Raw genomic sequence first — 18,868 nt, 5'->3', positions numbered from 1 at the left:
TGGTTGTAAAATTAAATTTTAAGAAGTGTGCTTGAAATAATACAGAAGTTGGAAAGCCTGGACAAAGGCTGGGGCGGGGGCTCCCCCGGCCAGGCGGCCTCCGAGTCTGGTGAATGAGTGAGGAAGCGCTGGTGGGAGCTCTGGGACCCCCCCGACACCAAGGCAGAGGAGTTCCGGGGAGGTGCAGAAGCGGTCTATTCCCACCCGCCCGGCCCGGCGCGGTCCGCCTTTAAAGGCCCACCACGTGGCCGCGCGGCCGCGGGGTCCGGAGGCGGGTCCAGGCTGCGCCTGCGCACTGCCAGCAGCGGGGGACCGGGGTTCCGAGAAAAGGCTCCGGGAGAGGAAGAATAGGTAGGTTGCTCAGGGTGGGCGGCCGGGGGAGGAGTCGGCTCCTTATGCAAATCACAGCGTCACGCCTGGGCTAGGGGCGGGGCAGTCGATGCAAAACCAGGTACTCCTTTGGAAGCGCGAGGGGGCGGTCCCCGCCACCCTCGGCCTCTTTCCACGAGTCTCTGACGTAGCAGACGTCCCGTTTAAAAGCGGCCGCGCAGGCGCAGTGAGTCGAAATGCGAACTTAGGCTGTTACACAACTGCTGGGGTCTGCTCTCGTCGCCGGCCCGGCAGTCTGAGCGACGCCGCCGCCTCTGCCGCCTCTGCTGCCGCCTCAGCGTTCCCGGAGGCTCAGACCCGCCGCCCCCGCCCTCGCTTACCCGCGCCTCCGGGAGCCACCGAGAGCCCCCGTCCGCCCGCACAGGCCGGTCCTGACCGCCTGCGTCTCCTCGGCGCCCCTTGCCGCCCGCCGCGCTCGCCGCTCCGGCCGAAATGAGTGGGGACCATCTGCACAACGATTCCCAGGTACAGCCCGACCTCCCCGCCCCGCCTCGGCCCCCCGCGGTCTCCGGCCCTGGCCCCGACCTCCCGCTTTGACAGGCCGGAGCCCCCGGGCAGGGGCGGTCGGCCAGAGGACATCTGACCTCTAGGCCCCGGACGAAAGCTCCGAAGTTATCGTGTGGGGGGATGGCTGCCCCTTCGGGCCCTCCCCGGGGCCCCCCACCCCTGGGGGGCGCAGGGAGGGCCAGGCCCACGGTGCGCGCGCTCGCCGCCCGCGGGGTTTATGTCCTTGTTGTCTCACAGTCTCTCCTTTTCTCCCTCCAGATCGAAGCGGATTTCCGATTGAATGGTGAGTGTGTCCCCCGTCCCGACCCTGGCCCTCCCCCACCACCCCCGTCGCCGGCCGCCTGCCCCGCGCCCGCCGGCGCCGGCAGAGGACAGACATGGCGTCCCAGAGACTAAGTCCCGGCTCCTCGCTCACCGGCCCCATTGTTCCCATCGGGCCGCCTCTAGACCTGCTTTCCGGGAATCCCAGCCCCCCCAGATCGCAGCCCTCCCAAGAGGGGGCAACGGAGACCCCGTGTCGCCTGCAGCCGGGCCTCAGGCCGCCTGTGCGGGTCCGGATTTCTCCCGGGAAAGTCGCCTTGTCGACAGTCGGGACTTAGTCTCTGCGCCATTTTCTTTTTCTCTCTCCTCTCCTTTCAGTGCCTGAGCCTTTCTCTCCCTCCCTCGGCTCCTTCCCTGAGCTTCCCAGAGAGAGCTTTCTGCAGAGCAAAGCCGTGTAAATCACAGACCTACCCGAGAGGGAAGGGTGGGAGACGGAATTGTTACTATTTTTTTTCCAAAGTGAACTTTATTTTGGGGGTTATTCCCTTTCTGTTGCTTGTTTGTTTCCTTTTCTACATCCAGAATGAAAGCTTCCCTCTGGCAACTGTTGATTTTTTTTATTTTTTATTTTTGGTAAGATGTTTATGATAGGAATTATGGCTGTAAAACTAAAGCCACCCTTTGTGGAGTTCTTCCTATTTTGAGATTGTTTTTCCCAAGTTGTGTTGTTTGCAAAGGTAGTAAGTAGTACCTCCCTTCAAAAAGTTTACAAGTTCTCTATGGGCCACCCAATGTAAATGTTGAACTCAGGCATATTGATCAAAAAAAGAAAAAGTTAAAGTGTTATTGACTAGAATTTTTCAAGTGGCTGAGGTTCCTAAGGCAGTGCTTTTTTAGAAATGCAGTTTAGTGTACTTGTCAGGGGGAAAGGTTGTGGAGCATCTATCTCATCATGGTCCTGGTGTATTGGCCTTTTCTTCTGGACTGTGGGGAAGAAAAAAAAAAAAGATTTTATTTATTGAAACAAAGAGTGACCAGCACTCACCCTGCTTCCTATTCATTCTTTTTCAAAAGCCGCTGGGTGTTTTTTTTTTTTTTTTTTCAGGCATCAAGAGCTATTTGCTTCCCCCAGATCTTTATGTTTTCCAACTCGGTTAAGCCAAAGCAAGGCATTTATTCCTTGAATATTTCCACTTCTGTTACCCAGTGAAGAGTCCCCCAATAAAAGGCTTACTCTTTGAGCCTTTCAACGTTCTTGGTTAAGGAGATCTGGTGTGCTGGGAATTCCCACAGATTCTGTTGGTACATAATCTTGTTCAATTGAGTTGGGGTTCCAGGAACCTCTCCAATGGGAGAAGCTGATGAGTAGGTTTTCTGATGTTGTAATCAGCAGCCCATCATGTTAGCCTGCTCTACTGAGAGTAGCTGTATGTTCAGATTCTGAAGTGGGGCATCTAGCAAGAGATGGTACTCTGGCAGGAGATAGCCTGGTTAAGTAAAAATCTGGCATTTCTTGAGCACCTAAAATGTGCCAAGCACAGTGCTAGACCACAGTGCTGCTCAATTCAGTCTATTGGGGGAGACATAATTAGTTAATTATAAGGTAGGTGCTGGGGCATATGTATACCCAAAGTGCTTTGGGAGACTAGGGGACTTAATTTTGTCTGAGGGTGGGAAAGTTTCTCAGGAGGTGACTTCTGAGCTGGGTGTTAGGCAAGACTAGTACATAGATGCTAAGTGTCTTAACTATGTTTAGCCAACCTAGGATTTGAAAAGAGGGCGATGAGACCCCTGGAGTTCAGAAAACTTCTAAGAGTATTAATATGCTTCTTTGGGATGTGGGAGCAAAGAAAGGATGTGGCAGGTAAGGGTGTAAGAAGTCCTTTTAAAACCTCTCTTGGAGAAAGAATCTTAATACAGAAAGAGTGTTCTTTTGACTTTCAGAATGAGACTGAGTAGGTAATATATTTAGTAATGACACAGAGTTTAGTAACTTCTCAGAAAGTTAACCTCCATGGTCCTCACTTAAATCATACAAAGGAAATATTGAATATGTGAGTGACTGTGGGCCATTTTTATACAGGCTGGAGTAAACTTGGCTATATTGACTTTTAGAATGTGTTGACTTGTAATAACAATAATTGCTAATATTTACGGAATACATTCTGTCTGCCAGGTGCAAATTTCAGCTCTTTCCATGGAGAATCTAATCTTCAGAAGGACACTTATGAGTTAGGTACTATCATCTCTATTTTACCGATGAGGAAATTGAGGCTTAGGTTTATTTACTAGCTTGCCCAGGGTAGTGAGTTGAGCACTCCAAAGCTCACAGGTTTTAGCCACTATGGTATATATGTGATTCTGGATGATTCTGATGGTTCTGTTAGCTGCTCTACTTTCTTACCGAGCTGAAAAAGGCAAGAGAGACGAATTTGATAGTTTGTCATTTGCTTACTTTTTCATCTAAATCTGCTCCTTCAAGAGAAAAAGCACTTTTATTGCCTCCCCATCCTAAGAGTCTGACAATGGAATGATTATCTTGTAGTGCTTGCTCTATTAAGGAACACTGGTAATTAGCGATTGATTTATGTAACTATAAAAGACGGTTTTGAAAAAATAAAAATCAATGTTTAATTAGCTCATGACATGTCATTATTGAACTTTGTATTAAGAGTTTGCTTAAGCTTGATTTTAAGTGGACCTAACTTAAAGCCGTCTTACAGATTAACTGTGCAAGTTCATATATTAAAGCAAACATCCCTCATTTTTCCTGCCCACATCCCCTAAGGTCTAAAAGGTTTTGCCCTTTGGAGCGCATTCTTTACATTAGTTAAAACTATTGGCTGTTCTTATAGATTTAGAACATTCTGGCCCATACTCAATTGTTGAGAAAATCTTTTATATGTGAAATGTATTTATATTTAAAATATTGACTGTGAGCTGGGAGTTTCAGGCGTAGAAACTATACTCTCTTTTACCTAAGTTAAAAGACTTCCCTTCTAACTGTACTGGGGCTGAGTCATGGTTACAAGCACTGTGCAGACTGTCAGGCTATCAGTAGAGTTGATAGTGATAACATCAGGTTGGAGGGGTACTGATCCTTTTGCTCTTTCAAAGACTTGAAGTCTGCCTATTTTGGAGTTATGGGGTTCTTCCCTCCCCAGCATGAGCAAAGTATGATGCTTGATTCCATCAGTGATTATTCTGAGGAATGTTATATGGGATTGTAGTTTGACATCATCTTGTGTTGATTCTGGTTAGCTTAATGGATTCAAATGGGATGGGGGAATGAAATATAAATTGTTTCTCATGCTAACAGATAGTTGTACTTCTGTGCTGTTGGGTGCAGATTGGGTTGGGGGATGACTGATGATGTAGCTATCTGAAAGGTCCTATCACATTTTAAAAACAACAAACTCAGAACACCTTCTAATGAGAAGTCTGGCACATTTTCCTCCTCAATCCAAAAACACTTAAGCATCGGGCTCCAGTGTCATCTTTCCTAGCACTGTAGATTACTTGGGGCACCTTTTCAGAATTAGCAAGCTATTGTAGAATCTTTATACCACACTTAGATATAAAACTAAAGTTGACTTGTTAACATGTGTTTTTTATATTACCAGTATATCAGAACTCATAAACAAATTTTAGATTCTGATGTTCTGTGGTAAAACAAAATCTAGGAGTTACTAAAGGAATCTGAAATACCTCATGGTTTGAAAGGTGAATACTGGATTAATGCTAATTGTCATCAACTCACACTTTTCTTTGCTAAGTAAGGTAAGATGGAAAATATGAACCTTTCATATCGCATTTTAACCAACAGTAGAAAATTTTTTGAATCTGATTGTTTTCTTTAACATCAGCATAAAATTGGGGAATTGTGAGTTTGAAAAAGGGATTTATTCATTTGTTCTGGATCTTAGTGAATTAGTATTCATTTATACATTATACAGTGCCAAGGATCCCTAACATATCTTAAAAAGCTTATATTCCAAAATTAAGCTCTTGGGTTTTATTGTTTTTTGGCATGTGGGGATGGGGAGGTGTGCAAAAAATGCCTGCCTTTTTTAGTCTGTAAATGTGTTAGAGAAAGCTTTGTGTTATCTATTAATTATAATAAGTTATCCTCTACTGCTAATGGTATGGGAAATGATTCTCTTGTACTTTCTAGATGTTATTTCACATTAGGAGCCTTCAGATTATACTGAAATTGTTATTTCACGTTAGTTGGGTGTGCAATGGGTGTGTATGTTACAAGTTTTTAACAACTTCTGCCATATATTCAGTGCAAAGTCTGGTTTTCCACAAATCCATAGTTGTTTACCCAGAAGCATGTTTTGTGAGGGATTTCATCCTTTCCATATGAAACTACGTTGAGCACCAATAAAGCTTTAGGTTCACTTGGAAAAGTGGACAGAATTGTAATTATTTACATTTGAATGAAGCTATGGAAATTATGGAAATGAGTATTTGATGTGGGACCCTGAGTTTAAAACCCTCTTGAAAGGTAAAATGTAATCAGTTCATTGCATTTAGAGGTGGAAGAAAGTCAGTCGAGTGACTTTTCTGTGTCCTGTGGTTTAGATTATCTGACTGCCCCTAAATTATTTTGAAACCATTAACTTCTCATAATAAAGGCATTGGAGAAAATGGTTGAGAATTGGCTTCTTAAGGTAAAAAGTTGGGGGTGGGAGAAGTTTCTAACTAAGTCCTTAAGAAGTGAATGAGGTTAAAGGAAGCTTTCAATTGTGTTTAAACTTTGAGCAGTAATAGTTGGGACAGGTCTTTTCTCTCTATTTCCATGCCTAGTAAATCTGAAGTTTGAGAAGCAGCTTTCCATCGCCAGGGCTCCACGCCAGCAGTTGAAGTAGGAAATCTAAAATAAAATAGAGGCAAATAGCATGTAATAATTGGCATTTTGCCAACCCTCACCCTTTCCCCACAACCTGCCTATCTAGGTGTCTGCAGTGTGCTCTGTGCTGATAGCCTAGGTCCTGGGAACGGTGTAGGGGGTTAAAGATATGGGGAGTACGGTAGCCTCAACTATATTAGGTGGGAAAAGCTTTATAGTTTATAGTGGAATATCTGTTAGGTATTAATGGCATTTTTGGTAGTGTTATAGAAAATGATTAATAGTTTGCTGAGGTGATTTAATAGCAAATAAATGTTGTTTAACATGATTTTTATATGTTCAGGAAAGATTCTAAATTTTCTTCAAACTGGGAGAGAAGTGACTTTGCTGATTAAATCAAGTATATCTCTATGGTTTATGCATTGTAATATCATCAAGCTAGATCGATCACCCCTTATCAAAATCTGTATTAATGGCTGTCATTTATGTCTCCATATTTTAGTAAAGAAAATGCAAGTGAGCTAGGAAATTTAAGTTTTAAATTTATTTTTTGGTAGCTATTCATTTTTAATTTGTTGTCTTAAGTTTTTAGATCCATTCAGTTCTTTCCCTGCCACTTTTACCTTATACGCTATTCTTGAAATATTTTCTGAAATGTCTAGCAAATATTTATTTTTATTTTTTAAATATTTTTATTGATTTCAGAGAGGGAGAGGGAGAGTGAGAGAGAATGATGAGAGAGAATCATTGATTGGCTGCCTCCTGCACAGCCTCCATGGAGATCGAGCTCAAAATCCAGGCATGTGTCCTGACGGGGAATCTAACTGTGACCTCCTGGTTCACAGGTTGATGCTCAACCACTGAGCCACTCCCGCTGGGCAAATATTTTTATTTCCATCTTCCTTCTGCCTTCCTGATTAGATTTGGGGTAAGGTGCATCTCTACCAGGCCTTCAGTTCCTCTTTGAGTCTTTGAAGTTAACTAACTTTGTGTCTTTGGGTTTAAGGAACCAAAGGACTCAGTTCATTAGTATTTCTGAAACACCTAGATAAGCTCCAACAAAATGTGTTAAAGTAATCAGGGATGTTGGGGACTTTATTTCTCTTTGGTGTTGAATATGTTGAGAACAAGATAAGTAGATTCCTGGGTATTCTGACATTTTCCTGTATGTATTTTAACAACAAAAACAAATCAGTCAACCCTTGAACCCAGTATTCTTTGTATTTTTCTTAGCACAGCCTAGCAAAGATAGATGTTTGGGAGGTTGCTTGGAGGAGATATCCTTGGCGGTTTGGTCCCCTCCCCTTATACCCTCCTGAAAATTTTATGTTGAAGGTTAGTCTTACAACAGAATACATTAGAAATGCACCCTTTTGCTGTTTAGTAAAAGTTCTGATTTTGATCTTGCTACTATATATGAATGCCCAGATACATAAAGCTTCATAGGCAAAATACTGGTTGGGCAGAAGACTTACCTAGCAGGTGTCAGGATGGGTGGATTAGGGGATCTCATTGGCTAAGACCCCCTTACTTTACCCAATTCCTATAACCCCCTTTATTTCTTTTTTAAAAATATATATTTTTTTGCCCTGACTGGTTTGGCTCAGTGGATAGAGCGTCGGCCTGCGGACTGAAGGGTCCCAGGTTCGATTCCAGTCAAGGGCATGTACCTTGGTTGCAGGCACATCCCCAGTGGGAGGTGTGCAGGAGGCAGCTGATCGATGTTTCTCTCTCATCGATGTTTCTAACTCTCTATCCCTCTCCCTTCCTCTCTGTAAAAAATCAATAAAATATATATTTAAAAAAAAAATAATAAAATATATATTTTTATTGGTTTCAGAGAGGAAGAGAGAGGAGAGATAGAAACATCAATGCTGAGAATCATTGATAGGCTGCCTCCTGCCCGCCCCCTTCTGGGGATTGAGCCCACAACCTGGCATGTGCCCTGACTGGGAATAGAACTGTGACCTGGTTCATAGGTCGACACTCAACCACTGAGCCACACCAGCCACGCCCCCCTTTATTTCTTTGTAGTTAGCTGTCTGAGCTCTTGCATAGCAGCAGAAGGGGAAGTGAGAGGAAAGGAACTAATTTTGAGAGTTTAGTAAACACCACGTTCTTGTATTCATCAAATCTGAATTTAATGCAAATAGTACAGATTACATAGGTTTGTGGGAGAAACAGAGACCAGGAAAGGAAACTTTTTATTCTTTTTAAACCTCACCTCCTTTTTGGTAGTATACTGCCTTTCAGATTCCAGAAACCCCACCAGGTTGTAGTTAAGCTTCTAGTACAAATGTCTCAGCTTGCCCTTAATTATCTGCTGATAGAGATATCTTAGACCCCTTGCACCTGGAATGTTAGGTCTTCAGGAGATGCTTTGGTATTAAGGCTGGAACCAGGTTGATATTGAAGGGTATAAGTGATGAAGAGGGAGGCTATGGGGAGATAGCATACTCTTGAGCAGCTGTAGTAAAATAGAAAATTGGAATAGAAATCAGAAAAATCTAGATAAATCCCTGTTCTTACTATGAAACTTGCCCTGGCCAGTTTTGTCATGTACAAACAAGGATGTATCTCTATTTTTCACAGACTATTGAGAATTAAATGAGTATGTGAACGTGCCACTCTACTCACATTTTAAAATTTAAACATTGGCAGACAGCTTCTACTTTGAAATGGATCTTTATTTTGAATATTAGGTTCCAAGTGGTGATGTTGGTAACTCCTTCCTTCACTGGTATTCCCTGTTAATGTTTTCAGTTCTTTCTGACATTTACATAGTAAACAGTAGCATAAGTTGGTTGAATCTTCACCTAACTGAACTGCATAGCCTACACTGATCTCTCCCGCCTATCAAGCAATCACTGTAAAATAAGAAATGGTGTATCTGTGTCTAGGTTTGGGAAAGTAGGAGCCCAATGTATATCTGGTTCCTACTTTTCTATAAGAACAACTCTAAGGCAAGGTGGTCATCGCTAAAAAGAAGCTCTTCCAGCTATAGAGAAGATGGGCATAGAAATGAAAGAAGTATATTGATGTGACTAATTTCTCAGTCCTTTCCTATGGATTTTCAGTAAAAGATACCCAGAGCTTGGATTTTCAATAAAAGATTCCCAGAGCTTTACCTTTTAGATACATTTAATAAGTGAAATGCCAAATTCATTATTTGTGATTTTTTTTTTTTAACCACAAAATTCAGTGTATCTTGTGTCAGCATGTTTTTTTAAAGGCCACTATTTTCTCCCCTAACATTTTTAAAATGAGAAAGCTCAAAGCATCCATGTTACCTTAATGTTTCATTTATCCATATGGTTAAAGTGACCAACTCAGCTTCCCGTGAAGTAGTACTTCTTGGGAAAAAGAACCCCTTAAATAATAAAGCTGAGGTAGGTATGAGAATTTAAGTAGTGAACACCATGTTAACAGTTGTGTATGCGTCCAAGTTGAGAGATGAAAAAAATTTAGTCAGCAGACATTTCGGTAATGGCTCATAAGTCTAGCTAATGTTGAGTATTGAATTGCCTTGAACATGTTCTTTTGGAAGTGCTACTTGAAAATAAACCAGAGTCAGGGGTATGTTCACTAATGTCCATTAGATTAAGCCAAAAGGATCTTAGTAGAGGTCTTATACAAAGGATTAGCAGATAAGCATCACAATAGGAGCAGACTTCAAATTTAATCAAAGGTAGGCCAGAGAATTTAATTTTGTAGAATAGAAACTACAGAATAGGGTCTAATTTTAAAGAGTCTTCCAAGATAAAGTCTTCAAAAGATAAACATCTTGCTCTGGCTGGTGTGGCTCAGTTGATGAGTGTTGTCCTGTGTATGAAAGGTTGCCAGTTTGATTCCTGGTCAAGGGCACAACCTGGGTTGCTGGCTCAATCCCTTGTAGGAGGCCTACAGGAGGCAGATGATTGATGTGCTCTCACATCAGTGTTTCTCTCCCTCTTCCTCTAAAAATCAATCAAGTAAAAAATATATAAACATTTTAGGAATGTATGGTTCTTAACGTATATGGGGGAAAAAACCTGTGGGAAAGTGAATATTAATATTGCATGGCTATATTGCCCTCAGTATGAGTTCAAAATAGGATTGGGTTTTTAAAAAATACATTTTTATTGATTTCAGAGAGGAAAGGAGAGGGAGAGAGAGAGAAACATCAATGATGAGAGAATCATTAATTGGCTGCCTCTTGCACATTCCCTACTGGGGACCAAGCCCACAATCCGGGCATGTGCCCTGACCGGGAATCAAACTGTGACGTGACCTCCTGGTTCATAGGTCCACGCTCAACCACTGAACCACACCAGCTGGATAGGATTGGATTTTTAAAAGTCTGCAAAACTTTGACTGTTTCTCTGATTCAGAATGTTAATAATTTTGGGGGGATTGGGTGGGGCTGCCACCCCCACACACCCTTCCCACCCCCCCGCAAGTCAGGAAACCATGATATAGTGGAAAGGATAGAGACTCTGAGCCAAGGGGAAGTTAACCTCCAAGTCTTCGTTCTTAACCTGTGAATTGTCTAATACTTAACCTCACAAGATTGAGGATTAAAGAGCATGTGAGGATCACTGTAGAAAGGTAAAGCTTAGAACAAAATTTTTAGTTCCTTGTCAATCCTTAAAAAACCCCAAACATCTCTTTCAGAGATTGTGTTATTAGTCTTTTGTACACAGGGAACTTCTTTAATTTCTTGAAATTTGGTATTGTGAGATTGTACCCAAGGGGGAGGGTCACTAGGGAGCCTGAGTATGTTACTATTGCTTTGAATCTGAGACAGGCTGGCTCAGGATACAGACTTGCCTTGACTTTGTGGCCCTGTACAAATCACTTTTTACTCTTAAGTTAAATTACAGTTTAAGAATCTTTGGCAGTGAGTAACTTTCCCCCCTTTGAATTTGGGATAGCACAAAAGGTTACTTAGTAAGCTAAGAATTTCATGTTTCATTGCAAATGGAAAATTTAAGTTGCTATATTCATTAATTCAAACATTCAGAAAGTAAATACTAGTAACGACTAGACACATGTAAACAAGATAAACCCATATGGCTCTCAGAACAAACATTTTGAAATTAGTCTGTTGTAGGTCTGTGCAGTCACTTTCTCCATTGAGATTTCAGTGGGACAAAGGCTCCTGTCATACCAGGGTGAATGGGGATGGAAGGTACTTTCTGGCAGTTAATGCTTTAGTGAAAGAAAGTAATGTAGAGAGAGTAGTTCCCACTACTAGGAGGTTTCTTTTTCCTTAAAAAATTGGAAACCTAGGTTCTTACATTTCCAAAGATGTTCAAACTCATAACTGTTTTAGAAAATCTTTTATTTTTTATTTTTAGGATGCCTATAAGCTCGTTAAACCTTTTCACATGTAATAGAAGAATAGTTTAAAGTTCTATATATTTATTTCTCAGTGTCTCTTTGTATCAGACACCTGTATTGAATGAATTTTAGAATAGTAGTTTTCAGGTAGATTTGTCAGAGTGATTAGAAATGTAATAAAGAGTGTGAAATCACCATTTTTGTAAATTTGAGAAACTAAAATCTTAGGGATTAGACTCAGTACTTAAACTCCTGGGAAACTAATTTTATGAAACACTTTGAATATACTTACTATTATAATTCCTTCCTAACCATGCAGTGTTTTGATATGGACAATACACTAAAGCTGTTAAACTCAGGAAGGGTCATAATACATAGAGGTATTACCATATAGTGATTTGAGTACTGGAAAAGTGATTGAGAATAAATGTTAGACTTACTGTACCTTATTCTTACAAACAGTGTGTTTTCACAGGAATGGATGCAATGTCGGTAGTTCTTGCTATTTAACATTAGAAATAAAGAAACAAGAGCCTCGGGGAATTGATCATACCTCAGAATCTGTTTCATAATTTTTCATGGTTTTGGTTAACCCGAAAGGAACCAAAAGAGGAGAGGATGGACACAAATTGACTAGTCTTTTAACTGCCATTTGTTACTCTTCCAAACAAGAAGTTCTCCAAGGCCAGATACCCCAACTCTGTGAAGTCTCCCTTAGCAGTGCAGAAGTCCTGGGCAGATGGGGTGGGCTCAGTGGAGGTTCAGCTGGTGATAGTTTGACGATAGTTATTACTTTTTCCCCTTAAAAACCAAATCACCTTCCTCCCTTGTGTGATATACAAATAGGCATTTCAGCAGAACTAATCCTTTGTAGATGTTAGCACCAACTACCCTAATCTCAGAATGTTGGGAAAGTTGTCTGTTAGCAGAAGCATGTTGTTTTCTCTGTGGGGAAATGGATTCAAGTTGGGCAAACAAGAAGTTAAAAATTTTCTCCTTGCCCTGGCTAGTTTGGATCAGTGGCTAGAGTGTTAGCCTGCAGACTGAAGGGTCGCAGGTTCGATTCTAGTCCAGGGCAAGTACCTCAGTTGCAGGCTCTATCTCTGGCCTAGGTCAGGATGCATGCAGCCAATCAATGTCTCTCTCTCATCAATGTTTCCCTCCCTCCGACTCTCAAAATCAATGGGAACAATATCCTTGGATGAGGATTAACAAACAAAAAATTTGTTTTTTTCTCCTTATAGTCCTGAAAATACTATAGAACTCCTTTAGGATTTGAGCTAACTCTAGAATTGAGATGTCAGATAATCTTGAGCTCAAATTTTTAGGGAAATAGTTTTAAAGTTATAATACAATATGATGAAATGTATCCATAAGTGACTGAAAACATAGTAAAAGTGTTTGCATAGGTAAGACTGGAAGAATGTCAAGCAGAATCCACACTGATTGCACATAGGTAAATATGTAGGCCAGTAGGTGCTATTGTACAAAAGTAGAAATACTTTGCTAAGTGCTTTTATTGAAAACATTTTGTTGTTTTTTTAAAGGTCTCCTCCAGCCACCCTATTTCCTGAAAATAAAGTTCAGTGTGCATTCTTTTCCCATAAATCTATGATCCTGTTTTGTTCTATCCAAGTATTTCTTTTTACCTGGAGTGCCTCTTGGGTTTAAATAAGTATACCCAGGACTTCTCCAATTTATCACCTATTTTTAGGAAGGAAGGCAGTATTGTAAGCTCCTTAGAAATATCTCAGAGCCTGTTTTAGTATTGAAGGCATAGTCATAGATACTCTGTTTCCTTTCTAGTGATGTCTATCTGCAATCACCACTTAACCCCATGCCAGAAGTGACCACTTTTCTCTGGCTTTCATGGAGTCCTTGTCCTGTTCCAGTTTTTCATTCTGGTCTGGAGAAATTTTCATGTCTTCTTACTTTATTAGGAAGTGGGCAAGAGTACTATCTCATTCTGTATGTTCAGTAAAGAGGCTTTCAACAAATGTTGTGAAATGGGAAACCTCAGCTGATTGAAGATCAAATGAGAAACATCGAGAGTTTTCCACTAAATTTTCGTTGTAACATGTATAAGAATCACCTGGGAATGTTTAGTAAAAATACATATTCCTAGTCTTACGTCTCCAAGTTGATTCTGTAGTGAAGTGTACTGAGAAATCTGCATTTTAAATATATCTTAATAATCTTAGGTGACTGATTAATGTAGGTGATCATAAATGACCTTTGGAGAAACTGATTTGTCTGCATTTTACTGTTGTAAATGGCTAAGATGGGTGTTTTGCCTCATTTGATTAAAGTATTCAATTGGTTGAGCTCTTAAGCTTATAGGATTTTTTTAAAAGGGACAGAACAGTATTTTCCAAAATAAGTTTATTAAAGCTTGATAATTATCCCATTCTAATTTAAATAAACATCTTCTACCTTTCAATGAGCATTTACCTAAATAGCAGATATTAACTGCCTTTGCAGCTGTTTACTGTGTGTCTTGTCAGAATCTGAATCCTTTCTCCTACTTCCACGTTTAACAAGCCATTATTTGATTCTGATGTCATCTTTTAGGATTGGGTGACTAAACGGAGCACAAAGTGAGAGGTTGTTTTCATGCTAATACTCCTAGGATGGTTAAGGTTGGGCTTTAGTGGAATGCTGAAGATCTAATCTTTGTAGGTCACTACCTTGAGATTAAGTTAGGGGTCTTTAAACTATTGATGGCAGTGATTGAAATGGGATGATTTGAATAGAGCACTCATTCTTAAAGTGTGATTTCCTGATCACCAGCATTAGCATTGTCTAGGAACTTGGAAATGCAGCCTCATAAATACCTACCTCTGGGAGTGGGGGCTCAGACATCTAGGTTTTAATGAGTCAAGCAGGAGCTCTGATGCACACTAAGGTTACAGAACCAATGGAATAGAGTAAGATTTGAAGTTCTTTCTCCTGTTGAGCCTTACAAAGTCCACATGCTCCCCAGTGAAATATAACTTGGGTTCAACGCTTGTTAGCTGAGTGGCCTTGAGCAAGTCACAACTCTATCTTAGTTTTCTTATCTTTAAAAATAGGGATAATAGCTATGTCAGAGTCTTATGAAAGAGCACCTAGTACCTGGTCCTACTATTTCCCCAAAGTCAAATAATTGACAAGAATAAGATAAGTTGACTGATCAAAATAAGCTTCTGATCAAATTCTTTAGTCACAACATTTATATGATGCCTAGAACTAGTATTATAGTGATTCAGCCTCTTTAAGCAGTGTTCCTTGTTTTCTTTTTTCTTTTTTCACAAGGTGGATAGCTGGGCCTCAGTAGTCGTTGAGTACTTGTACTTCCTTATAATTATGAACTTGGAGTAATTCATAATGGGAGGAGGGTCCTCTGCAACATAAAAAGGAGCCAGTTACATAGCACCAGAAAGGCTTCTAAACAATGTGTGCTCAGGTTTCGTCTTTCTACACTTGTCCTCCAGAGACTGTCCTGTGCATGTAAAGCACCCTCCATAGTGGTACTCTAGACAATAAAGGCCCCAGGTTTAGTAGTAATAGGGTGTATGAAGCAACACATCAACACACTTGACACCTTTATGGCTAGACACCTTGTGGACTTGTTGGCATTTTGAGGCCTATGTCCATTGGAAAACAGCAGCTTAAGCTGATCTGTGGATTTCTATGTAGCTTAGGCACAAGGTTTGTACTCACGTTCACGACTTCTCAGGCATTAAGGGCTCACTTAATTACAAGCAAAGGAGAACAAGTCGGCAGGAATGAACTTGTCCTAATTGAGCTGGTACATTTTCAGGTTAGACAAGTCCTTTTTCCCCTTTAAGTTCTGCCTCCTGGAAAAGCAGAAGCATTTTCAGTGCAGGGATGTGCTCGTGACTCACTACAAAAGAGTATATGAAATGCAAATGTCCTCTTAAGGGCCTTATACTGCTTAATTACTTTAGGAGGCAAGAGTAAAAAATTCCAACTTTGTTTTCTATTTGAGAACAAAGATGTGTTGGTAAAATGGAATTTGTTTGCCATACTCCTGAAGCTTAAAATAATTGCTCTATCTAGGTTTAACTTCTACCTCGGTGGGCAGCACTCAATGAGGCTGTGATTCTCCAGGAGCCCCGTTCAGCAGTGGCCTGCTTTTTGAGATGGCCACTTTAGCCAGGCAAACTTCTGGCTGGCCATAAGGAACTACACAGCATGTAGAGCTTTGCCATGTAGGCAAAAGGCCTCTGTCTGGGGTCCAGCAGGGGAGTTGGTGTAGGCAGGGCGTTCAGGACAAAGGAGGTCTCAACTGGACTTTGTCAGCGGTGACCAGAGCAAAATCACACTACGTGGTACCTCCTTCTCCCTACCAGTAAAAGGAAGGTGTTGACCTGGATCCCAGTGCTTGTCAGTCAGCACCGATTGAAATAGAACTTTCACTGACAGTAGAACTTTCTGTCATGATGGAAATGTTCTGTACCTGTGGTGTCCCATATGGTAGCTGTTAGTCATATGAGACTGTTGAGCCCTTGAAATGTGACTAGTGTGGCCTAAGAGTTTTAATTTTTAAATTTTATTTTACTTAAGATTGAAATAGCTACACATGTGGCTGGTAGCTACCATATTGGATAGCACAGCTCTAGATAAAATTTAGGTAAGAGCAGAGAGATTCAGGTTTATATTTTGCTTGGAATATGGATGGCTGGAGCTCTTGGAACTTAAAAATCCAAAACAGGTGTAAGTTTGGTGTGTTATAAGTTTGAATAACTTTCTTCCTTCTGTGTGCATACATTACCTTAGCTTGGGTGACATTCTAAGAGGACTTACGACTGGTAAGTTGTGTTTACTAAAGCAGTTGGAAGCCCAGATAGTTCTCCATTGTACTTTACCCCTTTAGTACTACACAAAGATGAACATTTAAGGCCTTTTGGATTGAATAAATTATCATTTTAGCAACCCTATGAGGTAGCCCATGTCTATTTTGTAGGTGACCAAACAGATTGACTTATATTTATATGCACTTTTATCCTCTAAAGTGAATAGATGGTATTTCATTTAAAATTGCAAGTTTTTAGCATGTTGCTATAACAAGAAGTTAAATATGTATTTGTTAAATTGTACTCAAGTAATGAGTGAATGACAATAAGGATAAAGAATCTAAGATTGTATAGGCAAGCAGACACACTCAAGAAGTTAACTCATCCAAGATGTTGCTGATAGTAAAAGCAGGTCAGAACTGGGCTTTACACCCAACCTGGGGTCTTCCTCTCATTTGCATGCTCTTAGTGAATGTAGGCTGCCTCTTACAAGTCATCTGGCCCACAGTTAGCTAGACAGCAGTAGCCTGATGGATCAAATGGGATTGTATCCTTGGCCACTGTGCGAACCACTGACACGGACATAGTCGGCCTCAACACCTTAAGTAAACTGTTTCAAGACCAGGAATTGATCCAGTTTCCTCCAGCTTTAGCTTCAAATTATGATCAGTTATTTTAGATTGGGAAGAAGAAAGAGAAAAGGAATGAAATAGCTGATAATTTGAATATTTACTGTCTCCACTTTACCTTTGAAGAAACTGAGGCTCAGAGGTTTATTTGGTTTAACTTTTGAAGAAACTGAGACTCAAGGCTGTGTGGCTTACACGTAATCCACTGAGCAGGGCGGCTGATTAGGCCTATCTGATACCACAACCTGAGTTCTTAAATGTGACACAAAACAAGGTCAATGGGGGAGCCTGGGCGACTCAGTTGCCTCCTGGGAATTCTGGGTTAGTCTGATAATATATGAGTAGTGGAGCTACTACTCATATAGTATCAGCTTAAAGGCTCTCATTTCATAGAGCACTCGCCTTTACTTAGAATGGATCCTTACCAAACTACTACCATTCACTAGGAGGCTCTGCTGCACTTCAGTGTGTAATCCTTTCCCTCTTAAGGAAAGCTTGCCTGCCTGTGCAGCAAAGACCCCTGGATAATTTATTTTTTAGCCCTTCAGCTTGGAGCCAGTTATTCCAGAAATCATCGAAACCTCTCTTTATCTAAGTATTCAAGAAAAAGGATCTTTTTGTTAACCAGGGATTAACTAACACCCCCCATTTCAGAAGGATCTTTGAAGTCTGTATACTTGACTAAGGAATTTCATCAGAGGTGGTTTAGCAGTATGTGAACAACTATGATGTTATTTCCACTTCAAGAGGGATAAATAACAAACTTAACCAGCTTGCTGCTTAAGAAGCAGAATTAGCAGTGGGCTCAGCTTTGGCCTTCCCTTTGCACTCATGTGACTTGACTTTCTCTAGTCCTGCAGAGCAGGAGTAGATTTTTAACCACTAATTCAAGTTGATGAATGGCCGGCCGTTCATGAGCTGTTTGGAGGAAGGAGAGGGTTGGGAGCCAGGCTTATTCTGGATATTGGTTAGGAAAAAGATTGAGTCAGAGAGGCCTTATAGGTAAAGCAGGAAGGATATTTTCCACTCACACTGATTTGAGAAAGGCACCTCTCTCTATAGGGGACACAGGGGATAGTTTCTAGTCTATTAATTAGTGCAGTGTCCTGCAAACTGTGTCTCTTTTGTATAGCCCGTGAACTAAGAATGGTTTTTATAGTTTTTACTGGTTGGGGGGAAAATAAAATAAAATAAAATAAAGAATACTGTTAAATACACCTGAAACTAACAATGTTATATATCAATTACACTTCAATGTAAAAAAAAAAGAATGTTATTTCATGACATGGAAAAATGTTGTGAAATTCAAATTTCAGTGTACATAAATAAAGTTTTAGTGGAATGCAGCCATGCTCATTCATTTATATATAACCTGTGGCTGCTTTTGTGCCACACTGGCTGAGTTGAGTGCCTGCAACTGAGATCAAGTGTGCAGCAAAGCTTCAACTATTTACTACCTGTCCCTTTACAGAAAAATTTACTGACCCTTGAATTGGTAAGAAGTGCCAGTTGCTTACCTGATTGAGTGGTGCTTGTGTGTATCACTGGAGGTTCACTGCACTCCGTATTATCTGGTAGCCTCTAGCTCCCAAAGGAATCTGTAAGCCAAGTGTCAAAAGAGGACTGTGAGCTTGCAGCTCCATTAAGTCTTTATCCATTTTCTCTCTAGTCATTTTTCCAACCGAGTTCCACTAGCAGGACTCACATTAACTGTTTCTGTCTAAGCATGACTCTGCCCTCTGATGCTCAAATAACAGAATTTCTATTCTAAAGATCCTGACTACCCTGTTCCTTACCTAAGTTGGGGTAGCTGTGTAGATCTTGCTTCTCTTAAATAGGGGCAGGGAGAGTAGCAGGTGAAAACACCTCTTCCTTCCTCAGTTGTAGAGAATCAATATTCTCAGCTATAAATTAAAAATAAAATCCTCAGGACTCAACACCTTGTGCCTGTCTTTTAAAGAACAGAGAGACATAATTGAGGTAGAAACATTAAAATGAAATCAGTAGCATGTTTATTATTGCACGTGGCTGGTATTTTTTATTACTTATTGCTCAAAGTAACAAGAAACAACAAGGCAGGGGTCTTCAAAATATGATTCTGGACA

The 18,868-nt window shown here is 40.9% G+C and overlaps 1 protein-coding gene across 1 annotated transcript in view; it reads left to right on the top strand.

Moving 5' to 3' along the window:
* The first annotated feature begins 555 nt into the window (after positions 1–555).
* TOP1 (DNA topoisomerase I) overlaps positions 556–18,868 on the top strand; it is an 84,745-nt gene continuing 66,432 nt past the window's right edge. Inside the window, exons 1-2 of the mRNA XM_008158462.2 lie at positions 556–855; positions 1,156–1,180. Coding sequence (XP_008156684.1) covers positions 823–855; positions 1,156–1,180 — 58 coding nt within the window. The 5' untranslated portion in view covers positions 556–822. The remainder of the gene's footprint in view (positions 856–1,155; positions 1,181–18,868) is intronic.

Source organism: Eptesicus fuscus, chromosome 12, assembly GCF_027574615.1.
Source record: "Eptesicus fuscus isolate TK198812 chromosome 12, DD_ASM_mEF_20220401, whole genome shotgun sequence".
NCBI lineage: Eukaryota > Metazoa > Chordata > Mammalia > Chiroptera > Vespertilionidae > Eptesicus > Eptesicus fuscus.
This window is presented reverse-complemented; position numbering and strand designations above follow the sequence as displayed.